Here is a 17101-nt window from a genome sequence, read left to right on the forward strand (position 1 = left end):
CTGTCGCGGCTCAGGGACACACGCTGCATCCTCCCACCACCAGGGGGCGATGAGGAGACGAGGGCTACAGCCTGTCGGGCGCGGCGCAGACCGGGATTCTGACACCAGCAGACTTTGGTTTGTGCGCCACGGAAGCCCCCGTCCCTCCCTTCTACATTTACTCTCATCTCCTATTTGGTATACCTCCTGAGACCAAGAGGACCCCTTGTCCAACAGATCATGGTCCGTGTTCCCATTCCCCATCCTCTCTGACATCTCTGCAGCGTGCAGCCCCACAGACTCCCTTTCTCCCAGGTTTCCTCTCCCTTCTCGTTCTCCGACTCCATCTGTAACAGTTCCTCTTCTTCCTTCTGCTGCTAAATCAAAGGAGGCGGTCCGCAAGGTTCCCAACTCGCTGCTCCTTTCTTACCTCCGCACTATCCTGACAAGCTCTCGGTCCCAACCACGTGCTTGCACTGAAGTTGCAAACGTCTAAAGCTACACCTCTGGCCAGCCGCTCTCTACTGAGCCCTGGTCCCCAAATCCCGAGTGCCTGCAGGGCATCTCCCTGAGTTTTCCACGCCACCTCACGTCCCCAGGGAGAAGGTCTGATTCACCTAGCTCATGCTTTACAGCCAGGTGACCAACCCTGGTGCAATCACGGAGGGTGAGAGGTAGTGGGTGGGAAGGGGGCGAAAGAGGTAGAGTGTACAGCCAATGTGGGGAGGCAAGGGGAGAACCAACATACAAACAGAGACCACAGGAAGAGGAGAAGTAAAACAGATATAGAAGTACAGGCAGAGCTAGAAGGAGAGGCAGGAGCGACAGTGTCAAAGAAGCCCAGACACAAGAGTCTTGAGAAGAAGGGAATGGACGCAAACAGGCTTTGGCAATTACCAAATTCCATCCACTCAAAGGCACTTCCCCACCCCCACCCCCACATTTGAACACAATGTGTCATACAACTGGCGGCATTTCATTGTTAATTGGTGGTGAGTCTCCCACCTCACCCCACCCCGCCCCCGCCTCGTTCTTAGTTGTACAGAAAATGATAGTATGGTTTGCAATCCTTGGAATTTTAGAATTAATGGAACAATGACATTTATCAAGCAATTTAGCTGGAGCAGTGGAGGTAGAAGTCTGAATGTAATGGGTTGAAAAGAGGACATTCCACAAAACAACTGGGTCTAGGGAATTCCCTGGTGGTGCAGTGGTTGAGAGTCCACCTGCCAAGGCAGGGGACACCAGTTCGAGCCCTGGTCCAGGAAGATCCCACATGCCGCAGAGCAACTAAGCCCGTGCGCCACAACTACTGAGCCCGTGTGCCACAACTACTGAGCCTACGCTCTAGAGCCCAGAAGCCACAACTACTGAAGCCCACTGTGCCTAGAGCCCGTGCTCCACATCAAGGGAAGCCACCACAATGAGAAGCCCGCACACCGCAACCATGAGTAGCCCCTGCTCACCGCAACTAGAGAAAGCCCATGCGCAGCAACGAAGACCCAACGCAGCCAAAAAAAAAAAAAGGGAACATCGAGGAGTTCCGTGGCCTAGTGGTTAGGATTCCGGGCTTTCACTGTCATGGCCTGGATTCAGTCCCTGGTTGAACTGAGATTCTGCAAGCGGAGCGGAGCGGCCAAAAAAAAAAAAAAAAGTCAACGTCATAAAAGATCCCCCCCACCCCCGCGAAAGGGAGGAAACTGTTTTAGATTAACAGAACTACAGAGACACGATAGCTAAACACAATATGTGATCCTTGATTAGATCACCGATCAAAAACTCATCCAGCTAACTGGGATAATTAGGAAAAAACGAAGATGGACTGTACTGATGTCAATTTCTTGATCATGAAAATCCTATTGTTGTTATAAATGAGAATGTCCTTGTTCTCAGGAGCTAAACTATTTAGTAATGAAGGATAATGATGTATGCAACTTACTTTAAAATAGTTCAGGAAAGAAAAGTGTATGTATATATGTATGTATATATACACTTTTACATATTTTAACATTTTGCCACATTTGCTAGGCATGTAATACACATAGATGCATATATACTACATATACATTATATGTATATGCTGTTTTATGTAGAGATCCACAACTTAACAGTTTGCCACATTTACTTTGATTATCTGTATATAAGAAATATATATGTAGATATACATATGTTTACATGTATGTATATATTTGTATTATATATATAATATATACACTTATTATATGTGTATACACACACACACGACAAAATGTTAATTCCTAAATCTAGGTCATTCGTTCTCAACTGGGGATGACTTTGCCTCCCAGACTTGACGATGTCTGGAGACGTTTGTGTCTGTCTCAGTTGCAGGGGTGCTACCAGCATCTGGTAGGTAGAGACCAGGGATGCTGCTAAACATCCCACAATGCACAGGACAGGCTCCCACAACAACAAATTATCCAGCAGCCCAAAATGTGAATAGTGCCATGGTTGAGAACCCTGGTCTAGGTAAAGGGCCTGGGTGTCATTGCACTTTCTTTCAACCTTTTGGTGAGCTTGCAATTTAAAAAAATACAAAGTTGATTTAAAAAAAAAAAAGCGAGAGAGGAAGAATGTGTGACAGAAAGGTAAGGAAGTGAAGAAAAAAGTGTAAGCAGATTCTTTCCAGGATCTTGTCTATAAAGGGATGGATTACAGCTGGAGGGAAAGAAAGAAGGCACTCCTGTCCACCACACTGCCAGTCCCGCCATGAAGAGTCACCCTACATGTCCTGCTTATAGCACCTGACCAGCAGACCTGCACCATCCTCAGGCACAGAGGTCAGACCAGTGGGAGACTCCAACCCCTGACAGCTCATCCACTGGCTACTACCACAGAGCCTGGTCTATGGTAAGACGAGGTGGGTCTCTGATTCTCTCACCTGTAAAGACCCCGAAAATGAGGCCCTTAGGAAGCTAACGCTTGGAGGAAGCACAGAAAGAGACCACGGGGTAGAGCTGGAGTCACAGGGCTCACGACAAGCTGAGGTTGTAGAAAAACAGAAACCTAGGGTAAGCAGAACTTAAGAAGTTGAGAAAAGACGTGTGCAGCACGGGGTGGGGGGCGTGGGGACAGAGGTCAGCAGCTGGTAGAATCACTACAGCGGCACAGGAGTGAGGATCACCGCCAGCTGCTGAGCTCCCTGACTCTGACCTGAATCCTGGCCCCCGAGGGTCCCACTGGACCCGCAGGTTCTCATCTCCCATCTCCCTGGTCTCTGTGCTCTTGTTCAGTTCCTGTGACCTGTCATGTTCCCCCCCGCCTTTGCAGAGGCTCTGCCTCCTGCCTAATTTAGTCCTAGTGAACGCCCTCCTAGGACAGATCCAGGTTTTGTGGCACCCTCTTTAAGAAAAAACAACAGCCAGAAAAAAGATCAATAGGGCTTCACCAGCTCTCCCTGACACCACCTCTTCCAGTCTCAACTCTAGCATCACTTCCTTGGTTACATCTACTTGCTCTCTCTCCCTCCTCCACTAGGTCAAATCCCTCCATATGTAATTTTGTGCTGTCCAACCCAATGGCCACTGATTACATGAGGCTATTTAAATTTAAATGAATTACAAGTAAATCAAATAAAATATCCAGCTCTTCAGTCCGCACTGGCCATATTTCCCATGCTCAAGAGCCACAGGTGTGGGTGGCCATAGTGTTGGACAGAACGAATATAGAACATTCCCATCGTTGCAGAGAATTCTGTCAAACAGTGCTGGTCCACGTTGTCATAGCACTAACCAGTGACCATTCACCCCCGTCCACCGCAAGGCTGAGCCCCATCACACGTCTGTTGGCCTGACTGCTGTCACTCCAGGGCCTGGCACATAGCAGGTCCTCCATAAACATTCATTAAATGATTTGATGACTGTGTCATTCTTACTGTTACAGGCATCTCCTTTCAAACCCCATTTCCAGACTATGGTGAGCCCCCATCTCTGCTTTTTAAGGTGGGGGAGCCCTTCCTTTTCTAGGCTGAGGGAAAGGAACTGGCAGAGAGGGAGAGCATGAAAGTACAGGAGAAAGACCTGTCCTAAAACAAAAATACACACTCTCGGGCTTCCCTGGTGGCGCAGTGGTTGAGAGTCCGCCTGCCGATGCAGGGGACACGGGTTCGTGCCCCAGTCTGGGAAGATCCCACATGCCGTGGAGCGGCTGGGCCCGTGAGCCATGGCCGCTGGGCCTTCGCGTCCGGAGCCTGTGCTCCGCAATGGGAGAGGCCACAACAGTGAGAGGCCCGCATACCGCAAAAAAAAAAAAAAAAAAAAAAAAAAAATACACACTCTCCCACATATGGAGATATATTCATATCACCACGTAAGAAAAAGCCCAAGAATATACCAAATATGCCAAAATGCTGGTAGAGCTTATCTCCAGATGGGTTAATTGGGGTGAATCTAATTACCTTCTTTGTGATGTTTGTTTTTCCAGAGTGTTCCCTGCGTACGTTATTAAAGGGATAATTAAGTAAACTCTACACCCAAAAATGGAAGGGAAGGGATTCAGAAGCCTAGTGGAAGTAAGTCCAAACATGCAGTCTTCCCCGAGGACTATGTGAGGGTGGACAGAAGGTTGAAGGGAACTATTCAGCCCTGAAAGCCTCTGATTCCCCATGAAGGGGAAGAGGAGGTGAAGGATGAGGCTGGATAAGTGGCTGGGACTAGAGCTGTGGTCTCCCTTCTAGCCCCGAGTCTAGTGCCTGCCAGACGGGGCTGCTGAAAATATGTTGTTGAAGGATGAAACCAAGAATAAAAAGAGGATGCAGAAAAGGCCACTGTCCTGGGTACCTGTTCTGGCAACTGGTACCCACCCTCACCTCCTTATCTCCCAGGCTTTTTGGACCTTTGCTAGCTAACTGTCATCAACTTGTTAAAATGAGATAGAATTCACATACCATAGAATTCACTATTTTAAAGTGTACAATTCAGTGGTTTTTAGTATATTCACAATGTTGTGCAACTGTCACCACTGTCAATTCCAGAACACTTTCATCACCCCAGAGAGGAACCCCTACCCATTAGCAGTCACTTCCTATTTCCCTGTCCCCCTAGCAATCATTTATCTACTTTCTGACTCTATGGATTTGCCTATTTAGGACAGTTCACATGGAAAGAATTACACAAGATGTGGCCTTTTGTGTCTGGCATATCTCACTTAACACAAGGATTTCAAGGTTCATCCATGTTGAAGCAGGTATCAGAATGTCATTCCTTTTATTTTTTAAAATATTTATTTATTTGGTTGCACTGGGTCTTAGTTGCGGCTCCCTGGCTCCTTACTCGCAGCACGCAGGCTCCTTAGTTGTACCATGCGAACTCTTAGCTGTGGCATGTGTGTGGGATCTAGTTCCCTGACTGGGGATCATACCCGGGCGCCCTGCATTGGTAGCGTGGAGTCTTAACCACTGTGCCACCATGGAAGTCCGTCATTCCTTTTAATGGCCAAGTAACATTCCACTGTATGGACAGACCACATTTTGTCTAGCCATTGTTAATGGACATTTGGGTTGTTTTTACTTTGGGGCTATGAATGTTTACATACGAGTTTTTGTGTGAATGTATATTTTCAATTCTCTTAGGCATATACCTAGGAGTGGAATTGCTGGGTATATGGTTTATAGTAACTCTACTTATAACATTTTAAGGAACTGCCTGTTTTCTACAGCAGCTGCACCATTTTACATTTCCATCAGAAACGGACAAGGGTCACATTTTCTCCACATCCTCGCCTACACTTGTTATTGTCCTTCTTTTTAATTGTCATCAATTTTGCAAGGGGCGCTGCCATTCTAAAAAATGCCCTCTCTCGGGAATTCCCTGGCAGTCCAGAGATTAGGATTCTGGGCTTTGACTGTACAGAGGGCCCAGGTTCAACCCCCGGCTGGGGAGCTACGATTCCTGCAAGCTGCGTGGCTCTTGGTCCTCTCTCCACAGGCATTGCCAAATCCTCCTTCCTGCTCTGGGGACATTGTGCTTGTCCCTGTATTCACTGTTCATGGGGCGCTGCCTCCTCCCCCTACACTTGAGCAGAGCCTTCCTCACAGCAAGGATGCTTCCGCCACAGACCACGTGTGGCCTGTGTGTGGGCTTTCCCATCACAGCTCCTTTCACACGCTCCCCTTTGAATCCTCATCCACAGGAAGGATCAGGATCCTGGCCGATTTGAGTTTGGCGAAATAAAAATAGCAGCGTTCAAGGACCTATTTTATCATCAGAGGCGCTCCAGGTGTCCTAGAAGGGCAGTCCCACCCTCCTCTTAATCACCTTCATCAACTGTATGATGCTTTATCGAAGCTGAAATAGAAATGTAGCTGCTGTCACAATGGAACCTGGGCATCAGCCCCCTTCACCAGGCTGGGAGCACCTGAAGGGCAGGAACCCTGTCTTATCCTCCTAATGCCAAGCATAGGAGATACTCAATAAATTGTTAAAATGAGATAATTTTGTTGAAGAAAGTTTTAAATGGAATATTTCACCAAAAAAATTGAATTTCTCTCGAAGTAAAATGTGCCACAACTTTTATATGGCTTGCGTGTGATAGTTCATGTCATATACACTCGCTATACCACCACCATAGTTATTTAATTCAAACTTCCTAACAGCTTCTCAGAACCCCAGCGTTGCAATGAGGACAATACTAAATAGCCTTTAGCCACCCTGCTAAAACCTGGGTGGAGACCCCGAGTGCGCAGCGCCCCATCCAATCAGGTCAGTACTTCTTCTATTCCAATGCTTACAGTCCTTTCTGCTCATCATTTAACCATCTCAAAAGAAGAAGGCATTGCCACCTCCAGATGATCTCCTAAGCCTGTAGAAGTCTGCTGACTGGCACGTCTGTCCTCCCCTCAGCAATGTTATCCTGCTGTGGACAAGATCAGAAGGCAGCAATGCACATGCCACTTCCCCAACGTTCCCATAAACACAACTGCTCAGACACGAGCTCCTGAACCCAGCCAGGTGAGGCAGAGGAGGGCCTTAGACATCCTACACGTTCAGAGATTCATCAAGTCTTTCAGCATCTGGTGTGTCAAGTCTTTCAGCATCTGGTGCGGCAGCATGAACTAGAGCAGTATCTCCAAGGGTCTGGTCCAGCAGCAGCGCAACGTGGGAGTTTACCGGAAACACAAATTCTTGAACCCTGCTCTTCCTACTGGGTAGGGCCCAGCAATCTGCGCTTTCAGGAGTCCTCATGTGACCACGGTGCACACCCAGGTTTGAGAAGGACTGGACTAGAGTTGGTGTGTCCACAAACAGAAACTGCTCGGATCCAGCCCAGCAATCTCAGCAGAGTGGGAAGGTGGCCCTGTTTCCCAGGTCTGTAGACAGAACAGAAAAGATCCCTTCAGGTTAAGAGGAGGACCAAGTTTCACCTGAGCTGAGCCAGGGCTCCTCTGGCAACCAGCCAAGGGCTCACATTCACTCCGCACAGATGGTACAGCTAGACAAGTGTCATCCCCAGCAAACTCATGTGGGTTCTGAGCACCTCACTTCTCTGGCACAAAGATTCACGGGATTGCCTTTTTTCTCTGATATTTATAAAATCCTGAGTCCTGGGTTATAGACTTCCTTAGCAAGCTTCATGAACGTTTGAGATCCTCACAAGGCAGCCTGTGACATTGTTATAAGTAATTCAAACAAACTAGATCGTCTCTGGACTGGTGCTGCCTAGAGGAATCAGCTTCAAGCTCAGAATTGTGAATGGAGACAACAGCGCAGGTGTCAGCACCAGGGGAGGTGGCAAGATGTGCCAGGAAGACAGAGCAGGAGGCAGGGATGGGAGGCTATGTGATTTAGAGATGGTGCTTACACTTAAAAATGTCTTTCCTTCCAAGTTTCACATTTGGGGCTGAGCAGAACCAACTGCAGTTTTCTCTTTTAAGTGTCTCCACACAGGCTGGGGAGATCCCAGAATATCATCAGCAGAATGCCCAAGGCAGGCTTCCCTGGTGGCGCAGTGGTTAAGAACCTGCCTGCCAATGCAGGGGACACAGGTTCAAGCCCTGGTCTGGGAGGATCCCACAGGCCGCGGAGCAACTAAGCCTGTGTGCCACAACTACTGAGGCCGCGTGCCACAACTACTGAAGCCTGTGCGCCTGGAGCCCATGCTCCACAACAAGAGAAGCCACCATAATGAGAAGCCCGCACACAGCAATGAAGAGTAGCCCCCGCTCGCCGCAACTAGAGAAAGCCCGCGCGTAGCAACGAAGACCCAATGCAGCCAAAAATAAATAAAATAAAATAAATAAATTTATTAAAAAAATAAAAAGAATGCCCAAGGCACATTTCTAGCACCAAATCCAAAACTCAGAGTCAGCCAAGTTTAAAAGAAAGTCTGCAGAAGGTGGGAAGATGTAAGTGTGTAGAAAAAGACAAAGAAGAGTCGGGTGAAAGAGAAAGGAGAGAGGGACCAGTGCTGACTGGTCCCCTTCTCCCTGTGCTCCAACCACTGACGCTATCAGCTCATTTGAGCCGCTGTTCCTGCACACTAGCAGGTTCAGAGCAGGACTGACAACCCTGGTCTCTACCACTGTCTGTGGCTAATTCGAATCAGACAAGAGTCAGATCTCTGAGAAGAAAATTATAGAAACAAAATATTTATTATTTTTCCAGAAAAAGATGACGAAAGGAAACTGTGCCCAAAAGAGGGACACATAAGCAAATTCTGTGCTTTTTGCCATGTCTTCTCTAAATAACAGACCCCCTTTGGTAAAAGAAAACAACTCATGCAAGCTAGAACTGCCTTTGGAGAGCGAGGTTTAATTCTGACCCAGACTTATAATAATTTTTTAAAGTCCTATCAATTCCATCACCGTGTGGGAATTACTTGGATTTTTTTTTCCCCTCTTCTAAAAAACCAAAGTGGCTCACCATACCCGGGTTTAGCTGAGGAAGTAAAATGCATTTAGCATTAACTACCACTGAAAAGCACACTTAGCTTGCATCTCAAATTGTCTTCAGTAAAGTCTGTTTTGCTTGCAACAGTGGTATTATCCTGATTTCTCTTCCCCAAGTTCTGTCCTCTGTAGTAGAGAGAAGCTGGGAAACGGTCTGGCTTAAGTCTTGTTTTTCCCCTTCTTTGACTTGGTAGCGCCTGGCCAGCGGAAGCCGCGCAGGTGCAGGCAGCCAGCGACGTTGTGGGCAATGTAGTAGAGGTTCAGCATCGCGGCAGGGCTGAGGATGTCCACTTCCGGTTTCTTCTGCTTTTTCCCACGGGGCTGGCTTCGGCCTTTTCTTTTCCCTTTACCTGGCTTTCAAAGACAGGAATATATACGGGGCGAAAATTAGCTTTTATAACATTGACATTATATAATTTTCAACATTTCCTACCGAACTTAAGAAAAAAAATTCCTAAAAGGAAAAAAACTGTGACAACAACAAAAACTTGAAGTGGGAAGAGAAGTCATATGCAGTCTGATTCAACAAATGCCTTTTAAGACCCCCAGTTTAAAAGAGATCCAACCTGATTCAAGCGCCCAGAGACTGGGAGAGCAAGGCGGAGAAACTGAGGTACGACTCAACACCTAGATATTGTGGGCTGTGTCATTCAACGAGAGGGTGAACTATAACGAGGTGACCCAGGGCGAGGAGAGAAGGCGAAGGGACAGAGAGCTCCGAGGGGAATGAGTGTATGGGGAAGGGAAGGCTGGTGCCAAGGGTAATTCTCATGGATCATGGCTCCCCAACTCTCACACACCTCCCCAGAGAAGACACTCTTTTAGCAGAGAAGCAGCTTTCTCCTGTTTCCTTTCTTTCAAAAACAAAACAAAACAAAAACTAACCACCCCCTGCCGCCAAGAACACTAAAAAAAAAAAGACCCAACCTAATGCAACTAATGTGTGGACCCTGCATTTTGATTAGAACAAACAAGCAATGAAAAGACATTTTTTTAGGCAATTGAGGACATTTGACAATATCGAGTAATTGTTAATTCTATTAGGTCTGACAATGGCATTGGGTCATGGAAGAAAATGTTCCCACATTTCAGAGATGCACACTAAAATCTGTAGGCATGAAATGAAAGAAGGCCTGAGATTTGCTTTAAAATACTGCACCTTCCTCATCCCCCTCCCCCCCAAATAAAGTATAGATGAAGCAAATGTGGCAAAATGCTTATAATTTCTGAATCTGAGATATGGCTATATAGGGATTCATTTTAGTATTCTATTTTTGTGCATGTTTGGAAATTTTCCTAATAAAAATTAAATTAAAACAGATAATTAGGATCAAATACATCTTTTGGCATTTGTTATGCCATAGTCTCTACCTCATTAAACAGTCACGAGGATTAAGTGAGGCACGAACATAAGGCACTTACCCCGTGTCTGACACAAAGAAAGCACTCAGTGAAGGATGTTGCCATCACCTTTATCACTGCTAATCCTCAGAGCTGTGTTTCAAGGGAGGGAGGTATCATTTCCATCTTAAAAATGGAAATGCAGAGGCTCTGCAAGGTCCCAGTGCAAACCAGCATCCACCAGGCTCAGGGGTTGTGCTCTGGCCACAAGCACACTGCCAGGTTAATGCCCTCCCGGCACAGGAATGGCTACCATCCTAACCGGGGAATAAACTACCTCCAAGGTTTTGCTAGAGCTGCACAAAGCTGAATGGAATTCTCTATGTCCTATGACCCACCCATACAGAAAATAAATGATGGGAATGCATTATTGAAAAAGTGTCTCTTCTAGGCAAGGGAGAGGAGGAGTGTATAAGTTATCAAGAATGCCTGCAAGGGCTAAATGTTTGTGTAAAATAGATGTCCTGTTCATAGCATCTCACTTAAAAAATGTCCCAAGTTAAACAAAGAGAAACATAGCCAATGTGTTAAAAACACTAAAATACATTTTGTGAAATGAAACGGAGGACACTCCTAGATTCAAAACCCAGAAATGAAGATGAGATATATCTTGCAACACAGTGGCCCAGCTTCTGTGAGGAAATCCAAATGAAGAGAAACAATATGGAGTCCCATATGATAACTGCATCTCCTGATAAAGCATCACCTTGGGGTGTGGGATGTGCACTGCCATAAGCTCTTAAAGATTTTGAGTCTTGGCTTCCTTTCTGATTTTATACTTTTTTGCATGTCAAACACGCTTGACCTGGAATAACTGCCCCCAATAATGTGTGTGTTTTAATCTCTAAAACGGTTTGAGAACTAAGATCCACACCAAAGTTTGACATTTTTATTCAAAGTTCTCTTCTTTTTGTAGATGATTCTAAAATTCATATGGAAATGCAAAGAACTCTGAAAAAGAACAAATTTGAAGGACTAATACTACCTTATTTCTAGAGTTATTATAAAGCTTCAGGATGCAGACAGTATGGTATTGGTATTAAGATTAATAGAATAAAGTGTCCAGAAATAGATCAACACATACACAAACAATTGATTCAACTGATTTTCAACAGAAGCGCCAAAGCAATTCAGCAGAACAAGGATAATCTTTTCAATAAATGGTGCTGGAACAATGAATAACCATTTGCAAAAAAATGAACTTCGATCCATATTTGCACCATATGCAAAAATTAACTCAAATGGCTCATAGACCTAAATATAAAACCCAAAACGATAAAACTTATAGAAGAAAATATAGAAAAAAACCTTTGTGACCTTGGGTTAGGCAAAGATTTCCTGGGTATGATATCCAAATTGATGTCTGTGAAAGAACAAATTGAATTCAACATCAAAATTAAAACTTGTGCTCTTCAAAAGATATAGTTAGAAGAATGGTAGACAAAGCCACAGATTGGGAGAAAATATCTGCAAATCATAAGTCTTGAATGGGGGTGATGGCTTAATGAGTGTACGCCTATGCCAAGCTGAAACTGTACATTTTAAATATGCACAGTCTATTGTACATCAATTATACCTCAATAAGTCTGTTAGGAAATTTTTGTAAGGGAGTGAAAGTTTTCAGTTTCTGAGCTGGTTGGTTGGTTGAACACAACTCCATAGCTCTTGACTATTCCTGGGCGCGGAACACAGAGCTCCTGACTTAAAACTCTCCAAACTCCTTAATGAAGACCATTCCTTCTTTCTAGTTCCCAAACTCGCCAAGCTCTTCCCTGATCCCTCCTCTTCCTGCAGATCTTCACAGAGAGCATAATTTGTTTCTTACCTTTGTGCTAGCCTCTGCTCAAAAACCACCTCTTCAGAAAAACCTTCCAGACATCATGCCTCTATTCTATCTATAATTAGGGTGACCATAGAATTTATTGCCCAAAACAAGGCACTTCAACAAACATTAACTGGCACTGTCCCAGGCAAAGGGGGAGGAGGTACAGATGGTCTCTTAAAAACCCTCCCAGGGCTTCCCTGGTGGCGCAGTGGTTAAGAATCCGCCTGCCAATGCAGGGACACGGGTTCAAGCCCTGGTCTGGGAAGATCCCACATGCCACAGAGCAACCAAGCCCGTGCGCCACAACTACTGAAGCCTGTGCGCCTAGAGCCCGTGCTCCGCAACAAGAGAAGCCACCGCAATGAGAAGCCCGCGCACCGCAACGAAGAGTAGCCCCCGCTCACTGCAACTAGAGAAAGCCCACGCGCAGCAACAAAGACCCAATGCAGCCAAAAATAAATAAATAAAATAAATTTAAAACAAAACAAAAAAACCCTTCCCAGCAGTGTCACTTTCTATCTCCTTACCCTAAGCATTCACTATTTAATAATATTTTTTTGTTTGTGTATTTATTGTATGTTTCCCTAACCAGAGGTTTTGTCTATGAGTTCATTGAACTTTCAGGACCTAGAACAATGTCTGGCATATTGTAGGGATGAATAAAATATGCTGAGTGAATAAAATGCAACTCAGGGAAAGCAAATGTAGATTTCTCCTTCTCTGGATTTTAAGATGCCTCCTTCATTCATTTAACAAATTTTTAACAAATACTTCCTGTGCATGAGGTCTCATGTTACATGGAGAGAAAAGCAGATCTGGGCTCCCGCCCTCAAGAAACTTACAGTCCAGTGAGGGGGAAAATCACAAACACATTTAGTCACCAACTATGCTGTGAAGGAAGCCCAGGGTACATGGCATTATGATGACATGGGATGGGCAGGGAGTGACCCTCGTCTGGGACATGAAGGAAGAAGGATTCCTGAAGAATGGCCTGTGGGCTGAGGGGTAGGGAATTCCCAGGCAGAGCAAACAACCTTTCAAGTCAAAAGGACCAAAAAAAAAAAAAAAAAAAGGTCAATGTGACTGGCCTGTAAGCAACAACCATGGGGGCAGTGAGAGGAGTTGAGGCTGGAAAAGTAGGCAGCGTACAGCTGTGGCCTGTAGGCCTCGCAAGCTAAGGTTTGACCTTTATCCAAGGAGCAGTGAGAAGCCATCAGCTTAAATGGCTTTACTTATTAAACCATTCTGCTTCAGTTTCCTGGCCTCTGAAAGAAAATGGCAGTGTCAACCATGTGAAGTAACCAGGGAATAGCTCTCAATTTAAATCAAGAGCTATTTATTTAGTGCTTTTACATGCAACACACTGGGAAGAAACACAGGTTTACCAAACACATTTCTATACTACAGTCTAATGGGGGTGAGGATTAAGACTTTCCAAGAAACAGGCAAAGCACAGTAAGTGAGGTGCAGGAGGCTACGGATGCTTAGGAAGCAACAGGGGAGCAGGAGGTACTTCAGAGGTGGGTCCGTCTTTAAGTAGATTGATCATTCGAGGTGGGGAAGGTGCAGAAGACTTCCAGAAGAATGTAGGTCTATGTGGGATGTGGTTTTGTTTTTGTTTTTTAAAGCAGAGAAGATAATATGGTAGATAAAGCTCAAGAGGTTGAGGCCCCCTTACCAAGGGCTCCCAGCGCCAAGCTCAAGCAGAGCAGTGCCTAGTTCAGAGACAGTGGAAGTCCCTGAGGACCTGGTCACAGCCATTATGGGTTGATCAAACTGGCAGGGAAGAACAGGGGAGATGGACAGCCCCTGAACAGTGATAGGGGGCTACTGCCAGAACCAGGCAGGTGGTAGTAAGGAGGGCCTGACCAACAGTGGCAGGCAGGTCACAAGAGACTGGATGAGGACTCGGGAACAGGAATGCTTTCGAGTTTGCGGCCAGGAGGATGAACGTGCCATTGGGAAATGCAGAGATGGTAGTGGTTAAAAGAGCTGGATTTTGAACACAGTTTGAAAAGGCTCTCTGATGGAGAGATCCAGCAGGAAGTTGGAAATGAAGGTTTGGCGTCAGTGGGGTTTGGTTTAAGATGTATCTCTGTCAGCCAACGAACTTGGGGTTCAGATGGAAGTAAGGATGTTGCAAGATTTCCTGGGCAGAAACCCAAGAACTCCCTGCACAAAAGGTCTCCTTCCAAAGCCTTTCCTCAAACTGAGGTTGGAAGGAAGAATCACTCTCTACAGCGGGCACTCTGAGTCCCACCAAGGCTTATTTTCTAATTCCGTAATCCACCGAGAGGAATCCCACCTGGGACCCTAGTGGGGGCAGCAGAAGCTAGATGCCTGGCAAGTCGCCGTTGGCACATACTGGTGCCCTGGGCATTTATTTTCTGGGTGTGAAAATTGCTCAACAGAACCAAGGGACTGCAACCAACCAACCAACCAACTTTCTCTTTCTCTTTCTCTCTCTCTCTCTCTCTCTCACACACACACACACACACACACACACACACACAAAGGGCTCAGCCTGATTCTGCGGTTGCCATCCCTTTGGGTGGGCACAGACCACCTAGCAAACCCCTCTCCCACCTCATCTTGACCCAAAGCGTTCAGATCACTGGACTGGACACCACCACCAACGCGAGGAGATAAAGGCACCAATCTCGTGGCGCGGGCAAATCTTAGTAAAGCGTGCCTCTACGAGGCAAACGGTATTAAACTAATTTAACAAGAGCCTGGGAACCTCCTACACTTAAATAAGACGTGTATTACCATGGTAATGCTTTCTCAGTTGAGCAGGTGAGTGTGGCATAGATTCCTAATCCTGAAAGAGACCCCAGTTCTCCGCGTCGCTTGGGGTCGGCGCCCCCGCGCCCATTCCTGCGGCTCACGGGACTGCCACCTCCGCTCTCGCCCCCGAACGGCCGCAGACCCGGGACCTCGCCACGCTTCTCAGGAGCCCGCTCCCGCGGCGCGGCGCCAGGAGGCCGAGGCGCTCAGGGGAGCCCGGCGGGGTGAGGCGGCAGTCAGCCACTCGGCCGCCGCCACTACACGCTGGGACACCCACCGCAACGAGTTGCGGGCTGCGCGTCTCTGACGAGCGCGCCTCGCGGGCTGAGGCGCCGGGCTCGCGGGTCCCGGCGGGCGGTGAGCAACACGCCGCGCGGCGCGCGCCGCGGGGGGCGGGGCCGCTCAGTGTTTACCTGTTGCCAGGACACCGGGGCCTGGCGCCCAGCCGTTGGACTGAGCCCGGCCCGCCCAGCCCGCCCGCAATCGCCTTTGTGAGAGCGGCCGCCGTCCCCTGCTGGCCGCGCCGCCCTGGCTGGGCCATTTCACCTCGCACGACTGCGGCTAAGGTTGCGAACGCCCGGAACCCGGGCTCCGCGCGGGGGAGGCTGGCTTTGGGCGACCGAGGAGGGCGCAGGCGAGCTCCCGGCCAAAGCCGGCCGGGCGGGCGATGCTACGCGTGTACCGTACTGACCTTGGAGTGGGCGGACTCGGCTGTGCGTGAGAGCTAGGTCACTCACTGGCTGACGTTGGAGAAGTTATCGAAGACTCCATGACCGTTTTTGGAAAATGAGATAAAGCCTTTGAGGATTTAAATGAAAATAACATGGGGAAATGTTTGTAAAAGAGCCTGTAATAATACAAACATTACAAAATGTTTTGTTTTGTTTTGTTTTGCGGTACGCGGGCCTCTCACTGTTGTGGCGTCTCCCGTTGCGGAACACAGGCTCCAAACGCGAAGGCTCAGTGGCCATGGCTCACGGGCCCAGCCGCTCCGCCGCATACTGGGATCTTCCCGGCCCAGGGCACGAACCCGTATCCCCTGCTTCGGCAGGGGATATCCTCTCAACCACTGCGCCACCAGGGGAACCCTACAAAATATTTTTTAAAGGCGCCTGAAAAAAGTTCTCATACCCGTCGTGGGATTACGCAAGGATACAGTAGATTCAGTTATGCTTCCAACCTTGAGTTCATCCTGACATCCTCCTCCCCGCAGGAGAATATACAGTTTAGGAGCTGGACCCTCATTCATTTTAATGACTCATTTCTTTTTATTCAAGTTATTAGGCATCTATCATGTGCCTGACACTCAGTTTTGGGCCCTGGGAATTCAGCCCCGAACACAGAAAAGTTTTTTTTTGGTGGGGATGTCAAATGGGGGACGTGGCAGACATTAAAGATGATAGGTGCAACAGGATGTATTACATTGGGTGTATTAAATTGATACGATGATAGCTGACTACTCTTTTAAACTGGTGAATGGGGAAGGTCTCTCTGAGGTTTAACTGAGATTTGGGTGATAAGGAGGAGTCAGCTATGCCAAGGTCAGGGGACAGGACATTGCAGGCCCAGGGCAGGAGGAGGAGACTGGACCCAGAAGCAGGGATGGGGTCCTGAAAGGCTCTGCAACCAAGGGTAAGGTGTTTTTTTGTTTTCCTTCTTTTGATTGATGACCTCACTTCCAAAGGGGAGTATTTATGTACCAGGTTCTCATGCATTTGCTTTCTCTAATCATCAACAAAGCAAACCCAAGTTCCAATGACTTTTGTCTGGTAGTTTTTTTGAATACATAGGCCCTTGATATGGCAAATTCTCCTGCCTTCTGCCTGTGCTTTCTCCTCTGCTGGCGCCTTACTCCCTGGGTAGGGGTGGCTCACACTCCCTGTGTACACTTCTTTGGGTCATCACAACTCTCTCAGGTTAACCCCTATCGGGCTCACTCCCAAATCTGTTCTAGTCCTGCTTTTCCTGAGTTCCAGACTGGAGGTCTGAAAAAAAAGACAGAAAGCACAAGAAAGCACGATTTGTCAGTGGACAGGTGAAACATAAAATGAATGGTCTAGTGACAATTGGTACAACTTCAATGGCAGCACCATCTTCCATTGACCAAATGGGTCTTCAGCCTTTGCACTGGAGAAAGCCCTAGCATTGACCTGAAGGGAGGTGAGGAGGGCTGCTGGGGGGTGGGGCTGAAAGGCTGACTTCCTTAT

The 17101-nt window shown here is 47.2% G+C and overlaps 1 protein-coding gene across 1 annotated transcript; it reads right to left on the reverse strand.

The window, feature by feature from the left end:
* Window positions 1-9040: 9040 nt before the first annotated feature.
* On the reverse strand, window positions 9041-10348 carry SMKR1 (small lysine rich protein 1; the record flags this gene model as incomplete). The annotated part of the gene is made up of 2 exons (XM_082661467.1): window positions 9041-9235; window positions 10304-10348. The coding sequence occupies 2 exons, from the start codon at window positions 10346-10348 to the stop codon at window positions 9041-9043; spliced, it is 240 nt and encodes a 79-aa protein (XP_082517593.1).
* Window positions 10349-17101: the final 6753 nt, after the last annotated feature.

Source organism: Grampus griseus, assembly GCF_964374135.1.
Source record: "Grampus griseus genome assembly, chromosome: 9".
Taxonomy (NCBI): domain Eukaryota; kingdom Metazoa; phylum Chordata; class Mammalia; order Artiodactyla; family Delphinidae; genus Grampus; species Grampus griseus.